This window comes from Sordaria macrospora, chromosome 1 (assembly GCF_033870435.1).
Source record: "Sordaria macrospora chromosome 1, complete sequence".
NCBI lineage: Eukaryota > Fungi > Ascomycota > Sordariomycetes > Sordariales > Sordariaceae > Sordaria > Sordaria macrospora.
Window position 1 is genome coordinate 4534876 of NC_089371.1, and position 25928 is coordinate 4560803.

The window sequence follows — 25928 nt, forward strand, 5'->3', positions numbered from 1 at the left end:
GTGTGTGTTATTGATAGGAATATGGCCCTATGGGTTATCAACTTTAGCGATACTTCGTCATGCTACTATATACCAGCTAGCGACCAAGCAATCAATCCTAGGACAACTGTAGCGCCTATATATTCCTGAGTCAAGAATACGTAAGATCAGTTATAACAGCTGTTCGACAAACTTACACTGACCAACTTGTCTGGAAAAGGGTCACCTAAATAAAGACGATATCCCTTTTTTTTCAGTATCCTGTACCATCAGACATCAATCAGGGCCATTCCCCTGGATTCGCCCTTCCTCAAGCCCAAATCCGCATACCTAAGAACCGAGTTGGCGGAGCGAATAACCCATCGTTTTCGAAAGGTTGCGATGGCCTTGAATCAACTTCCATTGCATCATAAGCACAATAGATACCGGACTGGAGCACAAACCCGACTTCTCCAATCTTTCTGAACCTCGAAATTCGGTGTCTATTTTCAAAGTGACATCCAGTACCCAAGCCTCGTCCTCTCATTTTCGTCGTTAATAACATCATTACATCCTCGGAATTAATTGGGTATTATAATATGGTGTACAGATTTCGTGTTCCGGGCCTTTCCTCGTCCGGCTCGCCCAGGCTTCATGAATTCTTTCGGTGTCGGGAAGACCTGTCTCTCCAAGAAAACGAGAGACTCCGTTCGTCGAGAGCGTTGGGAAAAGATTCTGTTGTTATGGGAAATGACCTGCTTGTCGGTTTAGGCAGTGACAGGAGGAGGAGCGGCATCGGTGGCGCTGCCCTGTTGCATGCCCGGTTGTGGGGGAAGGAAGAGCGGGAGGTAGGTGACGAGGAGAGACATCACTAGACATAGGCGTTAGCAGACTTCCAACGATCAGTTGCTTCGTTTGCCCGGGTAAACGTACGCGACATGCCCACCGAGAAGTATCCGGGTGTGCTGGAGCTCTTCTTGCTATCTTCGCTCTCGCCGAGCCAGCTCTGGACGGCAAAGACGACGGCAGCCCTGTATCATATGATTCGCAATCAGCGGGACCGCCCCAACCTAAACTTTTATCCGATATTCACATCCAAAGAGCACATGGCAAACGCCACATGGCTGCCGTTGGGTTATCGATGGCGGGTAGCTTTTGTTGGAAGCTACCCCCATAGCGGTGATCGGAGTCGCATGGAGTGTGTTGCGTGCGCATCGAGCGGATCCTATTTACCATCCAATGTAGCGGTTGCGCATAAAGATAGCAGCCATGGGCAATGTTGACGAGAGAGTCGACTGGAATTCAGCGACATCGCTCTTCGCGGCCGGCTCCTGATAGGGGATAACTACGCCAAATCCCCGGGTCAGCTTGATATTCCACGGCTTTGACATTGGACAGAGTCAACTTTGGCAACTGGAATGGGTAACTTACTCAGGTCCGCCCTGCGCATATCCTTCTTGGAAGACATCTTGGCTGAGTATGTAAAAGGAAACTTGAAGCCAGTCTCGGAACTTGTTGCGTGAGGTTGATGGTCGTCCGGACGGTGACGTTCGTAGCTGGGGACAAGTTGGAGACACCTCTCCGGGGGAAGCTCTGGACCTCCGTTGGCGGGACCCTGCCGCAGCCGTCGCGTGCACGGTCCACCCACGGGCCCCGTAGGGAGTCTTGGCAGCAAACTCGCGATGGAGGCAGTCACAAACGCCTTGTCAAATTTCAGGGGATACCTGGACTGGTTGACTTACACGCATCTCGTACCTTTGGAGCTTCACCTCCGAGAGCCAGATGCTCATTTTGTTTTTAACATCGACTGAGAAAAGCTAAAATGCTGCTGCAATACGTATCGTGCTGACATTCCATCGAACAGTCATAACCGCCGTGTACTCCGTGACGTTTTCTTTCCTTGAACTTCCCGGGTATAATCATTCCTTTTCCTTCTTGTCCGTGTTAAACCATAACCTTCAAGACCCGCTGAACCCGGTCCTGTTTTTGTTCGTTCATACCAAATATATCCCCGCGCGAGTTGAATCGTCATCATATATACATTGAAGACTGCGCATCTCATCATCCCAGCGGCCCCCATAGGCCACTACCCCTACATGCCTTTTATTTGGCCTTCTTCATGCCTTCGAGATAGGCAACATCGCCTCCTATGCGCAACTTTTCACCCTTCTCAATCACGCCCTCCTCCATCTGAAGCTGATATCTGCTCATGTGCTCCTGGTACTGAGGGATGAAGGAACCCAAGATCCTGATGGCGAGAAGGGCGGCGTTGGTAGAGTTGTTGATGCCGACGGTGGCAGTGGGGACGCCCCTCTGTTAACAGTTAGTGACGGGACGGAATTTCATTGGCATCGTGGATTTGAAACTTACCGGCATCTGAACGATGCTCAAAAGACTGTCGAGACCATCAAGGTGTGTCGCCTTGACAGGAACACCGATCACGGGCAGCGGGGTCTCCGAAGAGATCATGCCGGGAAGATGAGCAGCTCCGCCAGCGGCAGCAATGATAACCTTGATGCCCTTCTTCGCCGCCTCACCGGCAACCTTCATCATGTACCTGGGAGTACGATGGGCAGAGGTGATGTCGAGAGCATAAGGGACCTTGAATTCTTTCAGGATATCAAGACCAGCCTTGAGGACGGGCAAGTCGGAGTCAGAGCCCATTGTGACCAATACCAAAGGCTGGTCCGAGTTGTGTACCTCCGCAGGGCTAACCCCTCCGGAGGATGGCTTGCTCTTGGCTTCCTCCTGGGGACGGAGTTGCTCAGCAGAAGCAGCAAGACGCTCCTCCCTAATTTGATCGACCAATTTGATGAAAGGCTCAGCAGCCTGCTCGAGATCCTCAATAGAGGAGAATCCGGTCAAAGTGATATGGCCGATCTTGCGGGTAGGTTTGGACTCCTTGTTGTAGAGATGGAGATAGACATCGACATCATCGCCGTACGTCGTCCTGGCAAGACGAGCGAGCTTGTGATGGGAGTTGGAGGCGGCACCACCCAAGATGTTGAGCATGATAGAAGATGCAACTCTTGGGGTGAGCTCATCAGGGATAGGTAGGTCAAGGACGGCATAGAGCTGGGCCTTGTACTGGGACATGTAGGGAACGGCCTCAATGGTGTAGTGGCCGGAGTTGTGGGGGCGAGGCGCGACTTCATTGATCATCAACGATCCTGACCAAATGTTAGCAAGATATCCAGCGATATCGAGTTCAACCACTGCTACTTACCGTCCTCGAGGAGGAACATCTCGACGGCAAAGACACCTCTTCCCCACAAAGTGCTAATCACATCACAGGCCAGCTTCCTAGCCTCCATGCAGACATCATCATCCACTTCTCTGGGCGGCATGAAGACCTTGGTGCAGATGCTGTCCTCATGGATCGTCTCAACGGCAGGGTAGGCGACGCATTTCCTCAAGTTGCCTTCATCATCCTCGGTACGGATGACCATGACTGCAAGCTCCTTCACGAAAGGGGCCCACTTTTCCGCGTAGAGAGGAAGCTTGCCCAACGCCTCGATAGCAGGGGCAAAGTCCTCCTCACTGTCAACCTTAAAGTTTCCTCTTCCGTCATAGCTACCCTTTCTCGCCTTGAGCATGAAAGGGAAGCCGAACTTGTCAGCAGCTTCCTGGAGGGATTTGAGAGCCGACTCGCCCGACTCGATGGCCATCTGATCAGCAATGGGGATCTTGGTCTTGCTAGTGCGGAAGTGCTCCTTCTGGAGGTACTTGTCCTGAATCAGGCGGATGGTTCTCCAGGAAGGATGAATGGGCGGCTTGTGAATAGCAACGGAGCCATCGGCGAGCTTGATCTCGACGCCATTCTTCTCGATATCCTCGAGAACCTCGGTCTCGACGTGCTCGATTTCGACAGAAAGGTAGTCGGAACGAGCAGCGAGCTCTCGGATTTTGGCCGGGTCCTTGAAGGAACCAGTGACATGGCGGTTGGTGTTGTGGGCTTGCTTAGCAGGGGCGTTCTTCTCGTCGAGGATGGCGATGTCGATGCCCAGGGGGTTCGCAGCCTCACAGAGCATACGGCCCAGTTGGCCGCCACCGAGAAGGCCAATGACTGGGTTGCTGCCTCCCATCTTGTCGGAATGTGGTCTCATGCTCATCGGATGTTTTGGCGTGACCAGAATGACTCTTGCCTGAGGAAAAAGCTGAAGATGAGTTGCAAGTCAACGTGCTGAAGGAAAGCGATGACGGCCGCTGGGGGGCCGCTAAGAGTCATATAAGACAGGGGTCTTGTGCCTTGTTGAAACCGTGAAACTGGGGCAACTGGAGCTGGTAGTGGAGCCTGGTCAGGCACGTATAGTGGGGGATGGAGCACCGATAGCGGGAACTGTTAGGGTTGGGGTTAATTTCATAGAGGGACGGGAACCACTCGACGGGATTCTCCAATATGTGGCTTCGATGTTTGCTCCTCGAAATCAAGTTTTGGATTTGTTTGTTGAAAGAAGGCAAATCATGATTGCCATTAGGAAAGATATTACTTCCTGTGATTGGGGGGTTTCAGGTTGTGATATCGCAGGCTTTGCATACCTACCTATCGTCGGCTTGTGAACCACACAAAAAGTTAACTGCCGTAGCGGCTATCAAAGGTTCAAAACCCCCACTGTAAAAAAAAGCGGATGTTGATCGTGAACACCTTCACTTGCGACCACTTCTTCACCATCCGTCCGGCGCAACCACGGAAGTCGCTCGCTCTTACTCTATCCTCCACTCGTTATTAAAGAGCTTGGAACTCATCAAGATGGAGGCCACTATGGAAGACTTTCCCCAGGATATTGTCCAGTAAGGCCTGCCGACCCTTTTCTCTTATTCCTATTTATGCAGCAAGTGCTACGTCCAAGAATGTTCTTTCCCAAGCGTCCTGGCTGAGGGGGCTTATAAAATCTCAAGCTGTTCGATTTGGTGCTTCTCCTTCATACGTAGACTACACAGTTCTGAGACAAGATGCGTTTAACTGACTTGAGAAAGTCCGCTCAAGCTCTTTGACATTGCGAAGAGTGAAAAGAGACTTCTTTACACTTTGGCGCCCATGGTGAGGTATGGCAAGGCAAGTAGCCTCCTCCTCCTCTTCCTTTAACATCTTGTTTGAGAAAGTTCCCATCATAGTAGTCACAATATTCTAACAAGCCGGACAGCTTGCTTTTCGCCAAACAGTCCATGACTACGGCACAGATCTTTGTTGGACGCCCATGATCCTGGCCAAAGAGTTCAACAGAAACCGATTTGCCAGAGATAGCGATCTCACCATCTCCACGAACGGCCACCAGCCTCCAACAGTGGTGCAATTTGGCGCCAACGTTCCCCAAGAGTTAGCCCGGGCGTCTACCCTCGTGGCCCCTTATGCCGGCGGCGTGGACCTGAACTGCGGATGCCCTCAGTCATGGGCGTGCGCCGAGACCCTCGGTGCCGCGCTGATGGAAAAGCGAGAACTAGTACGGGACATGGTGGTTGAGACTCGGGAGTATCTGAGGCGAGATGGATGGGGCGTTGGTAAGGAGAAGGATATCGACAACCCCAAGGGAAGGAGTGTCAGCGTTAAGATCCGTGTTCATAAGGATCTGAGGTGAGTTTCCACAGCCGCGATGAAAATGGGGTGTCAGGATAAGGTCTCGTGGATACCTAGAAATAACTAACCTCTCAACACCACAGAAAAACAATGGACTTCATCACCACCGTCCTCGGCCCCTCTCAAGACCGACACATAGACTGGCTGACCATCCACCCCCGCACGCGTCAAACCCCCTCCAGCACACCCATCAACGTCGAAGCGCTCGAGATCTTGACTTCCACCTTCGGCGACCAGGTCCCCATCCTTTTGTCAGGGGACGTCTTCACCCTCAACTCCCTGCCTTTCACCTCCCCCCTCTTAGACCCAGCCAACACCCCGACCTTCACCAGCAAGTCCATCTCCACCGACAATGTCGAGAAGAAGAAACAGCCAAACCAGCCTGTGCTCAACATTCCCAAACTCTCGGGGCTAATGTCCGCCCGCGCCATCCTCGCCAACCCGGCCCTCTACGCGGGCTACGACGCCTGCCCGTGGGAAGCGCTCGAGACGTTCATGAGCCACTTGGCAAGGGCGCCGCTGCCGTTCAAGCTTGTACAGCACCATCTCAGTGAGATGTGTGCGCCGGGCATGGGGCCAAACAAGAATGCGCTGCTGGGCAAGGCGGAAAGAAACGCCATGTTGAGTTGCACGAATATGGTTGATCTAGTGGACTTTTTGGATGAGAAGGCGAGGGAGAAGGGGTATGGGGATGAGTTTGGGATGAGGAGGTTGGTGTGAGTGAGTTGTTTTGGGCGGAGAGATTGACGGGATGAGTTGTCTTGGGGTGCTTGGTTTACGTAGATAGGTGGCAATTCCTGAGTAGAATAACTTGAGGGATCAAAAATATTGAGCCATGGTCAGGGTGTCAAATGATGTTGATCTATACCTTGGATTTTTGCCGGCAGGTCGTGACATAGCCTCGATCTGCTTGCCGTATCCTATGCTAAAGGTGATAATAACCTTACCTCTGTCATATGTATTTTACAGGATATCATACAATTAACACCCTCCCGATATGCCGCCACACTCCTCGGTCAGTGGAGCCCCCTTTACACCCACGAGTCTGGGCAAGTATGATCAAAGAATACCCAGTGCGTTTTCCATGCTCGCCAACCGATTCATTCCATGTAATTTCAAGAGCGCCTCCTGTAAAGTCCCCCACCGCTGACGCCTGAAACCGCCGACTACCCTATAAGCCAAAGTAACAAACCCGAATTCGAAGCAACAACAGTAAAATCCGGCGGAGGCAGGCAGAAACCCCGACGCGCAACGTTAATTCCCGCTGATCTCCCCTTCATCCTCATCGCTCGCAACGGTCCGAGTCCGCTTCCTCTCCGGTTCGCCTTCCGCCGCCGGCTCAGACACGGAGTTCTTACGCTTCGCTCCGGAAGGAGACCGTAGTCCGCTGTCGCCTGGCCTTCCATTGTGTATCGCCAAGTTATTGGCGGCCTCTTTTAGTGACGCATCGGAATCTCCTCTCTCCGACTGGAAAGATGCCTCCGGCGCCTGCTCTGTCCTTGCATCGAGACCAGAAGTAGCGCTGTCCGGTTCGCTCTTGATGAGCGAAGATGCCTTTGCCTCTGAAGAATATTTTATTGTTGAACCGTTCTGGGCCTCCGAAGCTGTTCTCCCATCTTCCTGCTTGATGTGCTGTCGCTGCGAACTCTGCTCCTCATCCTCCAATGTGCCGTTGGTGTTGCCGTTAGCACGCCCGCGGTCACTGGAGCTTCTAGGACTCTGTGTGCCGCGGTCTGTCCCCATCGGAGTGCCGTCGCCCTCTTGCTGACTTGATGCTGTTCCGAGCCTGCGCCTTGTACCCTCCAAGTTGAACGTAGGAGACGGAGACATCCTGTTATCCTGTTTCCTCAACGGGTTCTCCTTGTAGAACTCGGTAATGACTTCCATAGCCATGCAGATCTTGCCCTCGTCCCCCTTAAGGTATTTCCACCACGCCTCACCGTCGACGTCGTCAACTTTCTCCTTAAGAATGGAGGCGGAGAAAAAGATGGCACTGATGGCGACGTCGCGGGCATTCAGTAGCAAGGGCAAGACTGTGAGGCACAGGTCGTTGCAATAAGTCCATGCGGCGTTACGGAAGGCTTTGTTGCGAACCAGGTGCTGCTTTTGCTTGGAGGCATCTTGCGACTGTTGGCTGCTTTCTTGTTGCTGTAGAGGAATGTCCTGCTCCAGCGTATTAATGAACTCGTATAATGGGTGGTATGGAATTCCCACCATTAGATCGAATGTCAACTGTTCCAGCATCACTTCCTCGTAATTGAGAATACTGTCGCGCCATCGCCAATATTCTTTACTTTGTTCGTCGATGATTAGCTTCGCATTCTTCTGGGCGACTTTTGCGACCGCGATGATCAGATCTTTCGTTTTTCGGCAGTTTTCTTCTGTCTTGTTCGCGAGGAAGAGCGCGGTAGCAGCGATGTTCTGCATATTCAATATGGGGTTAGTCCGTGTTGCACATCTTCAAGACTCAATGACCACATCTGGGCTGCTAAAGATGACCGCCGACACAGGCGACAAAGGATAAGCAGAGGACACGAAGAGACATACGTAATGATGGATGCCACCCTTCTCTTCCACCATGCTTCTTCGCATGTAAAAGCGGTGGAAAAAGACGCCAGCAACCCACAATGTAATCTGCGGGAGATCGAGCATGATGCCAGCTTGGAAGATGAAGTTAACACCTTTGGCCCTCCTTAGGCGCTCCTCCGACACAGAGAGTCCATCTATGATGCTGGGTGTGCTCGCTACTTCGTCGGGCGTGAAGTACCACTGGTCGGGACGCGCGACCGGTAGTTTTTGGGGACTCGACGGCGGACGTGCTGTTGATGGTGACGCCACACTCTTAATCGAGAGCGGCCGAGGAGGTGACGTCCGGGTCGAGTGTGAAGGTGGCGACGGCACGGCAGGGGGCACATCGCGTCTTCTCGCCGGCGACTTGGACAAATGATTGTCAACCGGCGGCGGAGGCTTTGCCGGGAGCCCGAGAGATGGCGGCTGGTAGCCTTCCCGCGGAGGACGATATGACATGATGCAATGCGGTGGTCGACGTTCTGGCTGGTTCCCAAATAAGCGAATCCTCCCCGTGTCGCCCTTCAGATAGCTCTGGCCGAGTTGATGCGCATGGGGACTTGAGCTGCCCGGATGCTGTGGGTTGAGAGTATGGTGACTGTGTCTCTCGCGTGAGTATCGGTTGGGAAAAGAACGATTGAGAGTTCAGAATAACACAAACGGAGAAGTCAAAAGTTCGAAATCAACCCAACCCTCAAAAGTGAATTGCGATGGCATCCGCTGCCATTGTTTTATCGCCCATTATCAGAAAGCCAAGCTTCGCACGATGGACCGTGCGTCACCACTTCCAAGGGTGACTTTACCATCGCCAGCCAACGCGGGCGGCAGGTGTCCCGCCCACCCCTGCCCGCGTCACTGCAGAACAAAGGAAAGCAGGAAGAAGGATCGCAGCAGGCCCACTTTCCCGGTCAGGTGACCCCCCTATTCTTAGCAGGTCAGTGAGATGCAACCACGAAGCAACTCAAATTTATGCGATGAATTCAACTTTATATGGACATCCGGTCATGTTTGTTTATCTACAGAATCCTTATAGCTTCCATGCAATCTATTTGCTGGTACTATCTCTCGACGAGCGGTGAACCAAGCCCTGGCATGTTTACTGGCTAAACGCCCTCGTTGTTTTGGTACCTCTAGAGGCAATGACCAGTTAAGCGTATCTCTACCCTCTGATCAGGATTCATACAAGCCCTTGGAGTCGTTTCGTCCCCAAAGTTTGACCGTCCGATCATGCCCACCGCTTACAATCCACTTTCCATCCCCGCTAACGTCGACACTCGAAACAGGCCCTGTGTGGCCGCTGAGGGACTGGACCAAGGCCCAGTCGTCGGCGGAAAATATGTTTACCTTGTGGTCAAAGCCTGCCGAAACCATAAAGGTGCCGGATTTCTTGGGAATTTGCATTCCCTTCTCATCCTCGCCAGGAGCTACTCCTTCTAACGGATCATCCAACCCCTTAAACCACCGCACGTCGGCCACCGCACTTGTGTGTGCACCAATTCCTCCTATCCTTTCCACTTTCCTAACATCCCAGCACTTGATCCAGCCATCAGCAGACGCCGTGAGCACCCTGTAACCGTCCGAGCCCCAGTCCAAGCCATAAATAGGCTTGATATGGCCGTCCTGGTGCCCATCAAGAATCATGGCAGTCCGTCCTGTCCGCAAATCCCAGATTCTTCCAATGCTGTCCAACCCCGCGCTCGCAAGTAGCGATCCGTCAGTGTTGTAGCTGACGGCGTAGACACCGCGAGAGTGGCCTTCCTGGAGAAGAAGCTCGGTGCCGGTTTCCACATCCCACATCCTCCACGAGGTGTCTTCCGAGGCAGAAGCCAGATACCTGCCCGAAGGGTGGAACTCTACACGACACACTCGTTGAGAATGTCCCGTAAGAGTTCTGAGCGGAGTATCCTGGTTCAGAGACCAGAGATGAACCAGGCCTTCCGCACCTCCAGAAGCGAGGTTGACCGTATCGGGAGAAACATTGCGCTCAGGCAGTGTAGCTCCAGGCATCCAGCATAGACCGCTCACTTTGTTGGTATGACCCCTCAAAGTCTTCTTTGGTTCAAGGGTCGGGATCTCGATAAGTTTGACCTGTCCACCCCAGTTGCCAGTTGCGACCATGTTTCCATCGGGGGAAATCCTCGTCATGCTGATGTGCCGCTCTCCTGCCGTTTGACTGCCTTGTAGCTCAAATCCCTGAAGCTTTTCCTTGATCTCTTTTCGGTGTTTGACATGCGTTCGCAGTGGAATGGTGGACTCCTTCTTCTGGAATTCGATGCGCTTCTTGGCTCTGGGGATTGAGTATTGGGCGATATCGATGCGGGCCTGAAGCAGCTCCGGGGTTCCAGTGGTGTAGAATTCTTCCTCTTGGTCGCCGGCTTCGTCATCATCATTGTCGGCGTCTTGCATTTCCACATCGGCGTTTTCTTGGCCTCCCTTCTCGGCTTGTAGTGTCATAAGTTCTCGTAATCTGTCGCGTCTGTCTGCCGGACCCTCGCCGAAGAGGGTGACGGGCTCGCCCATCTCTCGCAATTTGGCTCGCACCCGGCCATCGTCGGTAGGAACGGCAATCGAAGCTGCTAATCGTTTTCGCTCGAACTGTGAAAGGAGTACAGATGCCTTCTCTGGGGCAATACCAGCCCCAGCACCTGGAATGTCATAGTCGCGATCAAGAGCTAGAAGGCGAGTTAGTCGTGGGTCGGACGCAGTCCATAAAGTGTTTTTCAAGACTTACGAACAGAGTCGAGATCAATGCCTCCGCGATCCTGCTTTAGGTGGGTTAGTACGGGCTCTGTTTGGAAAGTTGAGCAGGTGCCTTCAATGTTGCGAGGGGCGTAAACGGGGTATGTCTTACCTCAGGCTCGGCCTCCTCTACGTAGGCTCTACGCGACGGATGCATCTTGCTAAGCTTTTTGGTAGTTGGTCCCTCGCTGTAACTTTTGTGCAATTGGAAACGAGTAAAATGGGGTATTTCGGATTCGGATGTTTGTTGCTAAATAATGGTTTGATGCGCGAGTCTGGTGTTTTGCTTCCCGTCTTGATTTGAAGCTGGTAGGTGATGCAATCACAGGAAGTTTACAATGCTGGCGGCGTTGCTGTTTCTGGAGCTCCACTGGAATTTCCGGGATACGTCCAACCCTAACCCTCTATGACATGTCCCATCAGAACGTTCTCGTCCCACAGCTTCCTATAACGACCGCAGTCCTAGCATCGCCTCATATGAAAACTGAACCAACGAATCATCAAAATGGCTTTCCGAACATTCATAGGTACGTACAGTTCCTGTGTTTTCATGTGATGGATTTCCTGTTGGTATCAACAGGTGTGGGTACCTGCTTCGCACACAGGCTGTCCAAGGTGACATGGAAGTGCAATCCCAAAATGGTGCGGCCAGTTCCCCCTTCCCAGCCGTTGACCAATGCGGTAATGACCGCCAATCGAGCCCCAGCTGTTCGGATCCCCCAGACTTGTCAAAATGAAGATCGGGGTCGGCATTCAGCGGCCTTGGTACACACACTGCCTTCAGCGAGTGTGGTATTGGAAGTTTGGACAGTCTGACAGTGCAGCATGGGGCGATTCCAGGCTGAAAGCTAGAAAAAGCCTGGAAAATGGTGCACTCCCTTTTATGCGGGGGACACGCCATGGCCAATCACCGATTCTCAGGTGCTCATGCCAATTCCCGTTTCCCTGGGACAACGCCCGCCTTTTCCTCCCTTTCCTTCCACCAGACCAGTCCTGCTGGCCTTTCCGCCCTTCCTGTTGCTCGCCTGTCCGGCCTGCCCAGACCGTGACACATGCGAGCATGCAGTTTCTCTTGATCGCAGTTGGCTCAATGGCAGGAAAGTCATGAGGCGGGCGCAGCCCCTGGTTAGTGCATGCTCCTAGGAGTAATTGTACATAATACCCAAGGTAACAACCCCGGTCCAGGCCATCCATCCCCTTCACTGCAGCTCCAAAAGGTCCGGGCTCCATTTTATTTTAACTTCTGCTTCCCACAACTTTCATTGTCTCCAGAGTTGACCTCTTCCTTCGCACGCTCCCCAGCTACAACTTTCTCCTCTTTTTCTCTCTTGATACTAAAACCGCATCTTATCAAGCCTGTTCACCCTCAATGCATATCGAGAAGACCGTCGACGACAATTCCACTTCCTTCTTCAAGTACCAGATGCGTGCGATTCCAAGCCACCAAGGACCCAGTTTGACCACCGAACACCGCGCCGACGCCCAACGACGCAGAGGCGAGCCTTGAATACGAAGGCCGACAGAGGTTTTGAGGGATTGATCTTGTCGAGCTGTAACGGGAGTCTTCTAGTTTCCCGATTATTATCGATCATACCAACACCATCCCACTACTAGCTAGCCCATCAAACGACTACCATACGACAAACATGTTGAGATCTCCAGCAACTCCCGCACTCAAGACGGTGCGTGGCTTCCACAATACCCCGGCTGCATCCGGCGATGAGGACTCCGACTACTGCCTCTCGCCCGACCCCCGTAGGGGATTGACAACCAAGAGCAGCAGAAGCACGCTCATGGTCGACGACGTTGTCAGTGCCAATTGCAGCCCGGCTATGAGGCCCGTTCTTTCGCCCGCCATGAGTGGGATTAGCATGCTACGGATGCACCAGGATATTCAGTCCCTCAGCCTGGACACTGCTGCCTCTTCACGTGCGAGCTCCATGACGTCGAAGCTTGGTCGCCGTGTTCTTTCTGGTGGCCTGGTCCGCCAAAGTGGTTACAAGCGCAGCAACAGCAGCGGCACCAGCTCCGGGGACGAGACGGCATCTGTGGCCACCGAGGCCTACGAAATCAACCTCGAGCACGATTTTGCCGTCGATGGGAATGTTACCACTACAATTGGATCTACTGAAGCCGTGGAGATTGGCCCTGAGGGTGGTGTTGCCCGCTCGCAGAAGATGACTGCGGATGATTTTGAGCCCCTGCGGTGCTTGGGCAAGGGAACATACGGCACTGTCCTGCTGGTGAAGCAACGTACCACTGGTCGTCTATTTGCGCAGAAGCAGTTCAAGAAGGCTTCCCTCGTCGTGCATAAGAAGTTGGTTGAGCAGACCAAGACGGAACGCCAGATTTTGGAAAGCGTCAATCGTCACCCTTTTGTGGTTAAGCTCTTCTACGCTTTTCAGGATCAAGAGAAGTTGTATCTTATTCTTGAATACGGCCAAGGCGGTGAGCTCTTCACCCACCTTAACACCGAAAAGATGTTCTCGGAGCCGACGGCGGCCTTTTACATGGCGGAAATGGTTCTTGCCCTGAGCCACCTTCATACCACACTAGGTGTCGTCTATCGAGACCTCAAGCCCGAGAACTGCCTCCTCGACTCCGAAGGCCACCTTCTTTTGACCGACTTTGGCCTTTCCAAGGTGGCGGTTGAGTCTGAGGAGTGCAACTCGATGCTTGGTACCGTGGAGTACATGGCTCCCGAGGTTATCCAAGGCAAGAAGTACGGCCGCTCGGTTGATTGGTGGTCTCTTGGTGCCCTTGGCTACGACCTGATGACGGGCAACCCTCCGTTCCGTGGAGGGAACAACGCCAAGATCCAGGAGAACATTGTCAAGCAGAAGCTCATCATGCCCTACTTCCTGACTGCGGAGGCCAAGGACCTGTTGACGCGGTTACTGCGCAAGGATCCTGCTAAGCGTCTGGGCTCAAACATGCCCAAGGATCTGGACACTATCAAGAAGCACCGGTTCTTCCGCAAGATCGACTGGAAGAAGCTTGCCGCTCGTGAAATCGAGCCTCCTATTCAGCCCATGATTACGGATCCAGAGCTCGCTGAAAACTTTGCGCCCGAATTCACTGAGCTGAACCTCAGTCCAGTTGTTAGCCGGTTCGAGGAGCGATATGCGGCCGCCCATGCTAATGACGACCTTTTTGGAGGATTCAGCTTTGTTGCGTCGAACAGCCTCTTGGATGGCGATGGTTTTGGAATGCGCGTCTAGACCAACGTGCTCTTACACTTGGTTGCAGGGAAAAAAATCAGTTTTTCGATACAGTTTGCCATAAGTATCAGGGCTGAGGTTGAGACAAAAGAGGAGGAAACCAAAGATCATTCTCGATCTGTTTTTGAATGGGATTTAGGAGTTAAGAAAGGTATGGGAAAAGTGTTATTCAGCTGGTGCGCCATGAACCATGGCAAAGGTACCAGCGCAGGAGGAGAAATGTAGTGGTGACGGACCACAAGCGATAACAGTGCTACGAGTTCAGTCTGCCCTCGGTTCGTGTTTTTCATTTCTCGTTTCTTTCATTCTCAATGGTTGAGTGTTCCATTTAGTTATGGACCAAGACAAATAGACAGGTCAGGCAATAGACTCATGGGCTCCGTTCCATTTGATATCAAATGCTCGGTCAAAGATAAGAAGGAACTTGGAGTGTGTCTTGAAGATATCTCGTTTACCACCTTGGCGCAAGGCAGTAGCGACAACTCATTCCAATGGCAAATTTTCTTGTTTTTTTTTTTTTTTTTCCCTGAGAATTGTCGATATCTGTTCGATGGACGCGCGTCCTCTCAATATTGTCTGTCAATTCTCGGTCTATCAATCCTCAGTCGTCAATCCTTCCCACCATTCACCGGACGCAACAAATCAACAGCGCGTTTTAGGTACTCAGCCACCACCAACACCACCACCGGCACTCACGCGCATCAGCACCGCAGCTCTTGGCCGATATCCTACCGTCCCTGCCACCCAACGCCAACGCCCCGAGGTACCCTCAACACCCTTAGGACAAATCGGCCAAGAGCCGGAGACCGCAAAAGCCGCGCGGCTTATCGGGCTTTCTAATGCTTACCTTAACAGCTCTGCTCTGCTCTGCTGCCGGGTCTCCCCCTTCGAAAGTCCGATTCGAAGCTGCTGCTACCAACCATTGGGGGTGCGAAGAACGCACGCGTGTACACAGGGCATATGTGAAGATATGCATTTCTGACTGACGTGACCTGGCAAAAGACGAAAAATTATAGAAGATAACAAGCTTAAAGAGGACGGCAATTGGGGATGGATGATCGACGGGGGATGTACTCTATGGTACCTAACCTTGATTGTTCTGCAGATGTAAACCGAGTGTCAATACCACCGTGACTTTATACCTTGTTACGGTATGCATCTCAGCCCTAGACCTAGAAACCTAGCTATGGTAGTTGGTTCCAGACCCGGGGTGATAAAAGCGTTATCGTAGGTACCTATGTGTATACTTGAGTTGTATGTTTAAACGCGGAAAGAACGCCCGAAGTGTACTTTCCCTGATTCAGGGGATTCCTTTATTGCCATGTACATGATATTATATGCATTACAGGTAGCTAGGCAGTTGTTGATACCAAGAGTGGTCTTCTTGATAGGTAAGTGTATTAAATACTCCTGGGTATCCGAATAAAGACTCATGACGGGAATTATCGACAGCCCTTATCAGTGGTCCTTCCTTACTAACAGGACAAATGCCTGAGGGCTCGGGCTGTGTGCTGTGTGCAACCACGTCAGCTGGAAGAAGTAGGTGCGGCCCGGTATGATACGGGTTTCTTTCCGGTGGTGGTGGTGCGGCTGTGCCTGCGCCGTGGTGTTGTAGTACTGTAGAGACAGACCGTGACGGATACCGAAGTGATTGGCCAGACAGACTTAATCTTCTCTCTTTTGGGATCAATTTTCTGGGCGGAACCAACGTATAAACTGGGAGTTATGAAACAATGGCTTTTTGTGTAGCAAGCAGGTCAGCGTTCTTGGTTGTCTGTGACCCAGGTACAGCAGGAACCCAACTGAACTGACTTGAACCCTTTTTCTGATGGTAAGATCTGTGATGTCAGAAAACGGGTTGTTGCACTCACGTTGCACGACCAAGAGAAGGTATGCAGAGGGGGTAAACGGAGAGAAACCTGACCTGGAACTGTGTGGAATGACAATCCCATGACAGGTCCCAAGTTCCCCAATTTTTCCCAAGTCAAGGACTGACTCCGCCAAATGCAATAAACCGATGCATTCGCGCGTTCCAGCCATGGCTTGAATGGGCTTGGGAAAGTGCTGCAGCTGGCGTCGTTCGGGTCGCAAAGCCCGCAAAAGTCAGCCATCAGCCATCAGCATGTGCGACGCCCTGCATTCCACAAAGTCTTCTGCAAGTCAACATCCACCAAAAACATGTGGTCGTTGCCAAGGTATGTACATCGGATGTGTTGTGCGCAAAGGGTCGAAGGGGACTTGGGTTGTCAGTGTCTGCTGCTGTAATGGCTGACAAGCTACATATGCGCATCTTCGTGTGTGGCCTGGTCTTGCTTTGAGACCACAGCTCCGCAGCTTCACGTACGAGTATATGGATGGGTGTCAGCCCCTCCCTCGCGCCCGTCATTGTCTCGAACTTCAACGAAGTGACGGCTACTGTTTGAGCTGGCCATCGTCCAAAGTCTCATGTAACTGAGCCAACGACACACTCTTCCTGTCACCCAGGGACGACGCTTAGGATATACTCTCCTGCAGCCTTGTTGAATCTTTTGGTAGACACTGTCTCAATACTCTTCAACTTGACCATAGCTTATTCCCAAAGCCTATCGACCTGAACCATGAAGGCTGTCAAAGGGTCGTCGTTGGCCTTAGGGTTGACTGGTAAGTCCAATCCCAGCCTGATCACATATTTTCACCCACCAAGAACGATCTGATATTAATGGTTGGGAAAAAGCTCTAGCCAGCAATGCTGTCCACGCTGCCACACCCAAGTACTGTGCCACGGGTGCCGACAATGTCTGCTTCCGGTTTGGCATCCCCCAGTCATCGGCCGACTCAGGGTCCGGCAACATCTACTTCCAAATCCAAGCACCATCGACATACTCGTGGGTAGCACTTGGCACGGGCGATCAAATGAAGGGGTCCAACATGTTCGTCATGTACCAAGATGGGTCGGGTAACCTGACGTTATCGCCCCGTCTGGGCACCGGACACTCGATGCCCGAGGAGGACACTAGTTCGTCAGCTGCAAAGCTAGAACTCCTCGCAGGCAGCGGAGTGGTAAATGGCGTCATGACTGCCAACATGGTCTGTCCTAACTGTGAAAGTTGGAACGGCGGCTCGCTCAGCCTGACGGACACGGCGTCGGAATGGATTGCTGCGTGGAAGCAAGGGTCATCTATGGCGACCACGAGCAAGAGCGCGAGCATCAGTCAGCACGACGACCATGATGAGTTCCAACTTGACCTCACCCAGGCGACGGTTTCTTCCGACAGCAACCCCTTCCTCGAGGCAGACACCGAAGATCCGGGGACCGGAAGCGGAAGCGGTGGTGGAAGCAGCGGAGGCGGAGGCAACAGCGACGATCCTGGAGTTGTTGTAGGGCCTGGCAACCCATTCGCACCTGTCGTCGGCGGCAAGCGTAGGGATGGGGCTTTGATCGCACACTCCGTTATCATGACGGCCACCTTTGCAGCTCTCTACCCCTTGGGCTCCATGCTCATGCCTCTGACCGGCAGCTGGATCGCCCACGCAATTTGGCAAACCTTTGCCTTTGCGATGATGTGGGTTGGTTTCGGCCTCGGTATTCGTGTTGCGCAGGATAGGCATATGGTATGTAAATCGCTGCTTTCGCGGGCTCTTGAGAGCCTCGCAAGTTGAACAACCATTGCTAACAAGTTCGCGAAAAGCTCTTCAACAACACGCACACCAGGCTCGGAACAGCCGTCGTGTTCCTCCTCCTCATCCAGCCAATCCTCGGAATCATGCACCACAAGTACTTTGTGAAATACCGCGAGCGTGGTGTGATCAGCTATGCTCACATCTGGTGGGGTCGTATCCTCCTTACTCTGGCCGTCGTCAACGGTGGTCTTGGACTCAAACTCACCAATGCGGGCAACTCGGCTGTCGTTGCCTATTGCATTATTGCTGCCGTCTGCTTTGGTATCTACGCCATTGTCAAGTCATGGGCAGTCGTTCGCCGCGGCCGTCAGCAGGGCCCTGCTTTCCGCAAGAGTGACAATTTCACTCATCAACAGCGATATCCGGTTGGCCGACAGCCGTATAGGCCAAGGAACCGGGTATAAGCAGCCAAACAGCACGAAAGGAGTAACCATTGTATGGCTCGCTTGACTTGAAGATAGTCGGCAGTTGTTTTCCGAGTTGGTTCGGTATATGCGAGGATTTGGGGGATACCACTTGGAGCCAGAAGGGCTGTGTTCAATAACAGATGAGATGAAGGATATGGTGATCCGATGCTAAACGGTAGTGACAGTTTTGGCTGTCCTTGATTTCAGTATCAGGCTGTGGCCAGAGCTGTATAGAAAAAGAGATTAACAACCACGAAAACAAAGTGAAGTTGTAGTGATACCGCACAAGCATGGGTTGTAGAGGTCACGGCAGTGTTGATGGAAACAAAGTTGAAGTTGGCTTTGGAGTTTGGAAGCACCTCATGTCAAACTAAAGAGTGGAGACTGGGGATGTCCCCACTCACCACCCGGGCTTCTCCTCATCTCTATCATCCAAGTCGAAGGCCTGAGGTCCTGCGATGCAGCTTTGCTGCACAGAATCGCAGCGCTACTGTTAAAATAACAATGTTTTGAGAGTTTCACTTGGTTTTTGCCCCAAACTGAATAGATTATTAGATTCCGTGTCTTTATGGCCTTGTGAACTCGCGTGATAAGTGAAAAGAAACACTTGCATCACGTGACAGCTCCGGCGTTTGTACCTGCTCTGGTCCAGGTGAGAGGGGTGAGAGAACGTCCGTGCACGCCGGACCCGAGAACCTCCAATGGAAGTCCAACCGGGATATTTTGAAAAGTCTCGCAAGCAACGACCTCCACCGTGACCTTCAGCTCGCTACCTCTCCTCGCAGCGTCACGCATCTCGCCCAGCACATTCAAAATGCTCTCCCGGACTTCGGTACGTCTTTTTTCCTGGGCGACTGCCGCAATCGATGCCGGATCGCAGCTTGGAATCGAAACACCAAGGCTGGCCGACAGCAATGGGATTCGGAATCGGACAATGAGCTAATCAACGCACAGAGCGCCCGCCAGGCCGTTGCGGCCGTTGCCCGCCTTGCCCGCCCCCAGATGAGGACCTTCATCGCGCCCACCGTCTCGCGGAGAGGTACGTCCCTTTCTCTCTCTTGCCCAAACATTTTACACCCTCGGGTCGACGGATAGGTTGGATAGCTCCCGGCATGGACGACGACTAGCGTACGATACGGTTCCGATTCCGTGATGGCGACTTTACGATACCTCCCGAGATAGCTCGGCACAACATCCGACTAGCTCTGTGCAAGGCCACGACGACCACACCCTCTACCTTGACACGATAGTCGGTGCATACCGATGACAGCAATCCAATGATACAAGAATTCGTCGTCCTCATATACGACCGGCGATCCTGCTCGCTTGCTCTGCCATCGACAACCTTTTACCCGCCTCGCCGCACATTGCCCGACAGCTCGTCCAGCCTCTCGTGGCCCCGACATAAACCAGCCGACCTATCCATCCATCCGTCCATACGTCCGTCCGTCCGTTCTGACATCATCTTGGTTCTGACATCATCTGTCCATTTTCTTCTCTCTAGCCGACTTCGTCCAGGAGCTCTACCTCAAGGAGCTCAAGGCCTACAAGCCCACCCCCATCAAGGAGTCCGACTCCGTCGGCCACGTCGCCACCTTCAGCCTTCCCAAGACCCCCAAGTCTCCCGAGGAGGCCGACCTCGCCTCCAGCCTGAAGGAGTACGAGAACATGGCTGTCGAGGTTGAGGGCCAGGAGGGCGCCGATGCCGGTGCCCCCGCCGCCGTTGTCGAGGACTGGCTCGTTGAGGAGGAGGAGGAGGAGGGTGCTCACCACTAAGCGACTCGTTTCGGTACTCGCTCAGTCACTCCGCTCCCGATCATCCAATCCAGACATCATTTAAACTCAGTCTCTCCCAAATAGACCCAAATTCGAGATTTTGAGAAAAAGAAGGGGGAGAACGGGAAAATGTCTACGAGAAAGATGGACACAATGGTTTTGCGATCGATCGATATCCCCCGGCCAGCCAATGTCTTGATATATCCCCTGAGCGGATCATCCCATCCTTTCCAGCCTCTCCTCCCGCAGCTCTCAATCTTATGCCAACTACCGACACGACATGGGCTTGATGACGGTCCGATGGTGCTGTGCGCATATTTTCGCATGGCGCTCGCTTGACGGACGGGAGAGGAACTTCTTGCCCATTACTGATGAACAAACCAGCCCCCGTGTGTGTTTGTAGAGGAGTAGAATTCCATGTATAACTTCCAATCCAGAGTATAAGCAGTCATGAGCCTACATCTACATATGACCTCGAGTGATAAATTTCCCTTCACCTAATTTGATACCCCTAAAGCCCTCTGAAAATAACCCATATAACAACTAGGAAGTAACTGCGACAGACTCGTCCGATCAACCAAGTATCTATCTTGCTCCTTAGTTAACTTAATTAACCTTAAAACTGCGTTCTCACAACTACCATCCTAATCCTGTCTCCCTCTCCATCAGATATAAGGTATCTCCTCATCCGCACGCCTCTCGGCTAATACCTCCTCCTTCACAACTCACAGTACCCCAACGCTGGGGACCCTCTGAGTCTAGTGAATACCCGAGTTATATCATCATCATTTGAAGCCCTTCTCTTTTTTCCTCATCCGTAAAGATATCATATCTGTGATTACACATGCAAGCAAGCACCTGTCGGAGCCTTAGGTTGTGTTACCATCCGAGAGATCTTACCATGGTCTTTCATCCCATCTGGGCTCACTGGGCTGTCATCGCAGCATAAACACATAAGAACCTCCTACCTACTGTGTAATCTATCCGGTCTAGATTGGACTTTCAAGTATCCAACCGTTTGCATTTGAATCTCTCCATTTCATTACCAGCAGTCATGAAGCTTGTGATTTGGTCTGTAACACTTGCCTAGGGAAATTGGAGCAAGTGACACTCCCCAATTGAAACCCGAAGACCCTGAACCGTCAAAACCTAAATTAGCCCCTTGGTCATTCCATCTCACTCTTGTTCTTCATCTCTAATAATTGCAACATAACATCACCTTCATCGGATCGGGCCTTGGGCATAGGGTACGCCACGCGAGCCCATGATCAACCTGCTGTGATGTGACATTACCCGTGGAGATACCTGTCAGGTATCATTTCAGAATCATAAAAAAGGAAACCTCTGCGGCCTTGTAAAAAAATAAAAAATAAAAATAAAACACTCAAGTCAATAGATGGTGTGAAAAGGTGGTTGGTTATACTCATTATACTATCTCTAAGTCCAGCGCTCGACCTAAAAGTCAGGCCCCGAACTACCTACCCTACCTACATATTCCAAACAAACACTCGATGTCATCATACATACAATTTTCTTCTTCTGTGCAGGTATTCGTTCCGCCTCGACCGTCCTTCACACATGATTACTATTACTTTCGGTTCTCGCTAAGCGCTGCTACTACTGTATCCCACAATCCCATACATAAGCGGACACGAACACACGACGACACGCATTGGATGATGCCCCTGGCTGCCTGACTGACAAGAAACTATGGTAACTGCTCGGCCAAGTGATTGTTTCGTGTGATAAATCTCTCTGCCCGTTCTCGACGAACCCTGCAGGTGTACTCAGTACTGGGCACTCTTCTGTCATTCAGGTAACGCTATGTTTGATGGGGAAAAAACAATGATCATACTTCTTACTCCCTACCACTCATTCACCCACTCACCCACCCACACTCTCTCAAACCCAGCTCACAGCTGCCCATATATGTACTGATGTTTGTTCATCACATCATCCTGACAGAGTACAATAATACGGATCTCCAGATGTCTCTCTCAGTCTCTTCCCCCTCATCTGCTCATGCCCTCCTCCCCAAAAATGACAAGCTTTTATGACAACAGCAACCGCAAGGAACTAAGCGAGGACAATATTGCATCAAGCGCAAGCCACGCTTCACACCAAAAGATAAATAAAACAAAATGACTCGACCGCATAACAACCGCCTTCGAACCACTTCCCTTTCTTCTTGTTTTTGATCGTTATGTGCAATGCAAACGGCTTGGAAACACCCAATCAAGCAACCACCGTTAACGCCCCGCCTTAAAATTGTGCTGTTCAGTTACAAGCAAAAAGATCCGAACAATACACCGATCTGTGTGAGAACCGCCTTTTGTTTGTAAAAATAAAATGCATGTTTTGCCATGGTGGTGGTGGGTGCTCTCGTTGAGGTCATCATCAACAGAAAATATCTTTCTCTTTCTTATACCGCTACCATATCTGAAGCCCGGGAAAAAAAAGGGGTAATACATCGAAGCCGAACAACAGACAGAAAAAAACAACTGCCGCAACAAAGAAGGGCTTGCGTGGCATGGGCCATTCAAGGGTCGAAGTTGGTTCCGCCAAACATCTGGTCTTCAGTCGTGTTAGACTTGACGACACCGCTCATCCGATTCTCGGCTCGTTGGTCGGCCTCATGAACGTCATCCCAATCATCTGTCCTCCGCCGCTCTGGGACGTCAGCCATTTCATCGTCCTCGTATCTGTGGTAAGAACGATCGTGCATGTTCTCTTCAAGCGCGCTTTCGTCAACAAAGGTGAAGCCTTGGAAGTTGGCCTGTACTGAAGGGGACAGCGGAGTAGACGTGGCATAGCCTCTGGCCAACGCAGCTGCACGCTCATTGAGCGATCCATTGGCGTTGAGCGCATTGGTGAATTCGGGGTCAAAGTATGACACATCAGTATCACTCTTTAGCTGCGGCTTGAAGGGCGGTGTGATGAGCTTTTTGGAAAGGGCAACCCAGTCGATATCGGCGAAAAACGCATGCCTCTTCAATTCCTCGGCATCGTCGGTAGCACCCAGGCGGTGCTTGGGGTTTCGGTTTAGAAGTCCCTTGACGAAATTTCGGCCTTCCAAAGAAAGTGTGTCGCGCGGGAATCGAACCTTGCCAAAAGCAATGTTCTTATACATCTGTTGAGTGTCCTCAGCGTAGAATGGACTCCAGCCGCAGCACATTTCGAAAACGAGAACGCCCAGAGACCAGAAGTCGACCATCTTGGTATAACCAGCTTCATCAAGGAGAACTTCCGGTGCTAGGTACTCGGTCGTACCGCAGAAGGTGTTTGTGGTGTCGTTCTTTGTCAGGTTGGCCTTGGAAAGACCGAAATCGCAGAGAGCGATGTGACCATTGGCGTCCAGAAGGATGTTTTCCGGCTTGAGATCACGGTATACGATGTCGTTTTCGTGTAGGTGTTGGATCGCAAGGATAAGCTCCGCAATGTAGAACTTCGCGCGTTTCTCCTCGAACTTGCCGTCCTTCTGCAAATGCCAGAATAGCTCTCCGCCTGACATGTAATCCGTCACAAGATAGAGATCCGATGGTGTTTGGAAGGAGAACTTCAGCCCCACAATAAAAGGCGAGTCGGACATGGCCGTACGGACCAAGATGTTGCGCTCGCCCACCGTGTGTGCCACCTCTTTCTTCTGAACAATCACCTTCTTGGATAGGACCTTCATGGCGTAGATCCGACCAGTATCCTTCTTCCGAACCTGGTATACCTGACCGAATGTGCCTTTTCCGATGAGTCGGAGAATCTGGAAGTCCTCAGGGCCAAAATGCTTCTGTTCGGCTCTTTGGTAGAAGGCTTCGACGTAAACCTCGCCCGATGGCGCATTTTCGGCCATTGTATCGGCATGGCCTTGCAGGGGAAACCAACCTCTAATTGGCTCGTTTTTGTTGGCCTGGAAGTCGACGTGTCCAAGAAACTCCTCACCGGATGGCCCTTGGCCATATACGGAGATATCGACAAGCATGTCAGAGTCTACCACATCACTAATAACTGGTCAGCATCCCAAGCATAACCGTGCATTTCAAGCCACTTACAAAACGGCCTCAGCGTCCCAGGTGGGGTTAGTGAACGACCGCCGGGGTTGGGATGAGTTGCGTCTTCGAAACGTGTTGAAGTCGGTAAGGCTCGTGTTGCTGCTCTGCCGACTGCGCATGGGAATTGCCATTGGCCGGCCGGAGTCACTGCCTTGGCGTTGGATAGGGATTCCGCCGGTTTGGACGGCAGAAATTGCCGCGTCATCGTCATCTTCAACGGCACGACGAGGACCAGGCGAAATCAGCTCGCTCCGTTGGAATACCACGACTACGTATGGGTCTCTGCACCTTCTCAAACCCCGAGCCTCTCCGACCTTGATTGTAAGCTTTCCTCTCGATGCCGGTGCTCCGCCGGAAGACGTGGAGGGTGTTGGTGTCTGGGATGCTGTGCGGCTCTCCCGCTCGGTACTCTCATCGCTGTTCGTCCTGCTCGTCTCCTCCGGCTGCTTTTCCTCACTTTGCGATGGTTGGGCGGTCGAAAGCGCACGTGTCGGGGTAGAAGCACCGCTCTTTGTAGCAGTCACATCTGTTAGCTTCTTAAGATGCGCAACAGACGCAGACGGATAGGAAAGGTCTTCTGGTTCTCTGGCACCACCGCACAACCAACTCGTGGAGTTCGGGACATTGGGGGCAGGGCTAGCAGGATTCGACAGATGAGGTGCGGGCACGCTCGATCCATCAACTGTGGCCGTCAAGGGTGCCAGCAGTGACGACCTCCGCGCAACACCGCATCCCCTCCCACCGTCCGGCGCGCTCATTTGATGAAGGCTGGCTGGGCGTGAGTTAGGAGGGGGTGTAGCTCCTATTGACTTCTCACTGCCCGCGTCGCCCTTGAAGTTGCGCACCGATGACCGTTGCGACGTGGGAGGGGTTGGGTATGGGTGCATCTGGTCATCTGCTGGCGGCGTGACATCTGCCACCGGTCCCAGAACCTCATGAGCCAGAAGGGGCGGTCCTTCGTCTGCCGAGGCACTGTGTGTTTCCGGTTCAACGGGACTCAGTGGGAGCCCAGGGGTGAGGCCAGCCCCAGGAGACTCCTCGGTCCGAGGCGCAACGGCTTCGGAGGCAGCTGTGGTCTGCCCGTTCGCCTTGAAGGGCAGGAAGCGCGAAAAGGAGCTTTGTGAACGAACCTGGTTGAAATAGCTCATAATGCCCGGCAACCGCTTGTCATGGAGATCAGGCTGCGGGGTTGCGACCCCTGAGCGTGGTGAGTCTACGCCGATCTGGTCCGATCCGTCCTCCTCGGTTGCGGCAGGCCTGCTGCGCTTGTTAATATCTTCCATGTTGGTAGAAGTCCAGACAGTATACAAGATGACAGGAGATTAAGCTATGATGGTGCGAAGAAACGGTGTGGGGGTGAGGGGAAACAGAGGTGAGGTCGGGTATGGTTTGGTATGTAGCGGAAAGAAACAAAAAAGCAGTTGTTCGTGGTGGGAAATCCGCTAACTCATGATGGATAGTTGCGTGAAACTGAGTGGACTGGGGGTAGTGAAGCCAGTGAGCTGATGAGCTGTCCCAGGCGGAGGGGTGGATATACAGGGCATCGATGACGAGAGCAACCGGGGAATTATCTGGTTTGCCCAAAAGGGATCGTCCCAAAGCCAAAAGCCCAAAGAGACGCTTCCCTGTTCAGAATCTGTTCAGATCCTGCAAAGCCAGTCGAAGCATCCGAAGCAACAACGGCAAAAGCGCCCAGAAATGAGAGAAACCGTTGCTTTCTGATGCCGAAAAAAAGAGCAAAAACTCGGTTCCAAACCAGCGAGGATGTACTATGTACACCAAAGTACCCTTGATACTTGCCATGTGGTTGCCGCCGATTAGGGGGGTGGGGGGGGGGGTGCCTGGCCCTCGGACCACAAGCAGGGCCACAACTAGAGGCACTAAAGAGCGGGTATTTGCCCAGTTCCAAGGTCCCCAAAAGATCGGGTCGGACAGAAGGGGGGAGACGGGAGGGGTGGGCGGAAAAAAGATCAGGGCATTT

At 52.3% G+C, this 25928-nt stretch overlaps 9 protein-coding genes across 9 annotated transcripts; 4 read left to right on the plus strand and 5 right to left on the minus strand.

Annotated features, from left to right (window-relative positions):
* Window positions 1-25: 25 nt before the first annotated feature.
* On the minus strand, window positions 26-1526 carry SMAC4_02913 (uncharacterized protein). Its single transcript, XM_003348369.2, has 4 exons — window positions 1390-1526; window positions 1192-1303; window positions 892-989; window positions 26-829 (listed from the first exon to the last, which is right to left on the minus strand). The coding sequence occupies exons 1-4, from the start codon at window positions 1424-1426 to the stop codon at window positions 726-728; spliced, it is 351 nt and encodes a 116-aa protein (XP_003348417.1). The 5' UTR covers window positions 1427-1526; the 3' UTR covers window positions 26-725.
* Window positions 1527-1701: 175 nt separating this feature from the next.
* SMAC4_02914 (uncharacterized protein) lies at window positions 1702-4102 on the minus strand. The gene is made up of 3 exons (XM_003348370.3): window positions 3185-4102; window positions 2329-3128; window positions 1702-2271 (listed from the first exon to the last, which is right to left on the minus strand). The coding sequence occupies exons 1-3, from the start codon at window positions 4068-4070 to the stop codon at window positions 2062-2064; spliced, it is 1896 nt and encodes a 631-aa protein (XP_003348418.2). The 5' UTR covers window positions 4071-4102; the 3' UTR covers window positions 1702-2061.
* Window positions 4103-4605: 503 nt separating this feature from the next.
* On the plus strand, window positions 4606-6354 carry SMAC4_02915 (uncharacterized protein). Its single transcript, XM_003348371.2, has 4 exons — window positions 4606-4749; window positions 4936-5014; window positions 5103-5530; window positions 5617-6354. The coding sequence occupies exons 1-4, from the start codon at window positions 4709-4711 to the stop codon at window positions 6251-6253; spliced, it is 1185 nt and encodes a 394-aa protein (XP_003348419.2). The 5' UTR covers window positions 4606-4708; the 3' UTR covers window positions 6254-6354.
* A 124-nt stretch (window positions 6355-6478) lies between these two features.
* On the minus strand, window positions 6479-8839 carry SMAC4_02916 (uncharacterized protein). Its single transcript, XM_003348372.2, has 2 exons — window positions 8081-8839; window positions 6479-7954 (listed from the first exon to the last, which is right to left on the minus strand). Exons 1-2 carry the CDS (start codon window positions 8558-8560, stop codon window positions 6788-6790), a joined length of 1647 nt encoding a protein of 548 aa, XP_003348420.1. The 5' UTR covers window positions 8561-8839; the 3' UTR covers window positions 6479-6787.
* A 256-nt stretch (window positions 8840-9095) lies between these two features.
* On the minus strand, window positions 9096-11159 carry SMAC4_02917 (uncharacterized protein). Its single transcript, XM_024655519.2, has 3 exons — window positions 10953-11159; window positions 10833-10866; window positions 9096-10773 (listed from the first exon to the last, which is right to left on the minus strand). The coding sequence occupies exons 1-3, from the start codon at window positions 10995-10997 to the stop codon at window positions 9272-9274; spliced, it is 1581 nt and encodes a 526-aa protein (XP_024511397.1). The 5' UTR covers window positions 10998-11159; the 3' UTR covers window positions 9096-9271.
* A 1000-nt stretch (window positions 11160-12159) lies between these two features.
* SMAC4_02918 (AGC family protein serine/threonine kinase domain-containing protein) lies at window positions 12160-14452 on the plus strand. The gene has a single exon (XM_003348374.2). The coding sequence runs from the start codon at window positions 12487-12489 to the stop codon at window positions 14059-14061; it is 1575 nt and encodes a 524-aa protein (XP_003348422.1). The 5' UTR covers window positions 12160-12486; the 3' UTR covers window positions 14062-14452.
* Window positions 14453-14588: 136 nt separating this feature from the next.
* On the plus strand, window positions 14589-18380 carry SMAC4_02919 (uncharacterized protein). The gene is made up of 3 exons (XM_003348375.2): window positions 14589-16701; window positions 16775-17652; window positions 17730-18380. The coding sequence occupies exons 1-3, from the start codon at window positions 16659-16661 to the stop codon at window positions 18123-18125; spliced, it is 1317 nt and encodes a 438-aa protein (XP_003348423.1). The 5' UTR covers window positions 14589-16658; the 3' UTR covers window positions 18126-18380.
* Window positions 18381-18829: 449 nt separating this feature from the next.
* SMAC4_02920 (uncharacterized protein) lies at window positions 18830-20351 on the plus strand. Its single transcript, XM_024655520.2, has 3 exons — window positions 18830-18960; window positions 19083-19167; window positions 19633-20351. The coding sequence occupies exons 1-3, from the start codon at window positions 18943-18945 to the stop codon at window positions 19902-19904; spliced, it is 375 nt and encodes a 124-aa protein (XP_024511398.1). The 5' UTR covers window positions 18830-18942; the 3' UTR covers window positions 19905-20351.
* A 1020-nt stretch (window positions 20352-21371) lies between these two features.
* SMAC4_02921 (uncharacterized protein) lies at window positions 21372-25675 on the minus strand. Its single transcript, XM_024655521.2, has 3 exons — window positions 25078-25675; window positions 23948-24456; window positions 21372-23896 (listed from the first exon to the last, which is right to left on the minus strand). Exons 1-3 carry the CDS (start codon window positions 25228-25230, stop codon window positions 22444-22446), a joined length of 2115 nt encoding a protein of 704 aa, XP_024511399.2. The 5' UTR covers window positions 25231-25675; the 3' UTR covers window positions 21372-22443.
* Between the last annotated feature and the right edge of the window lie 253 nt (window positions 25676-25928).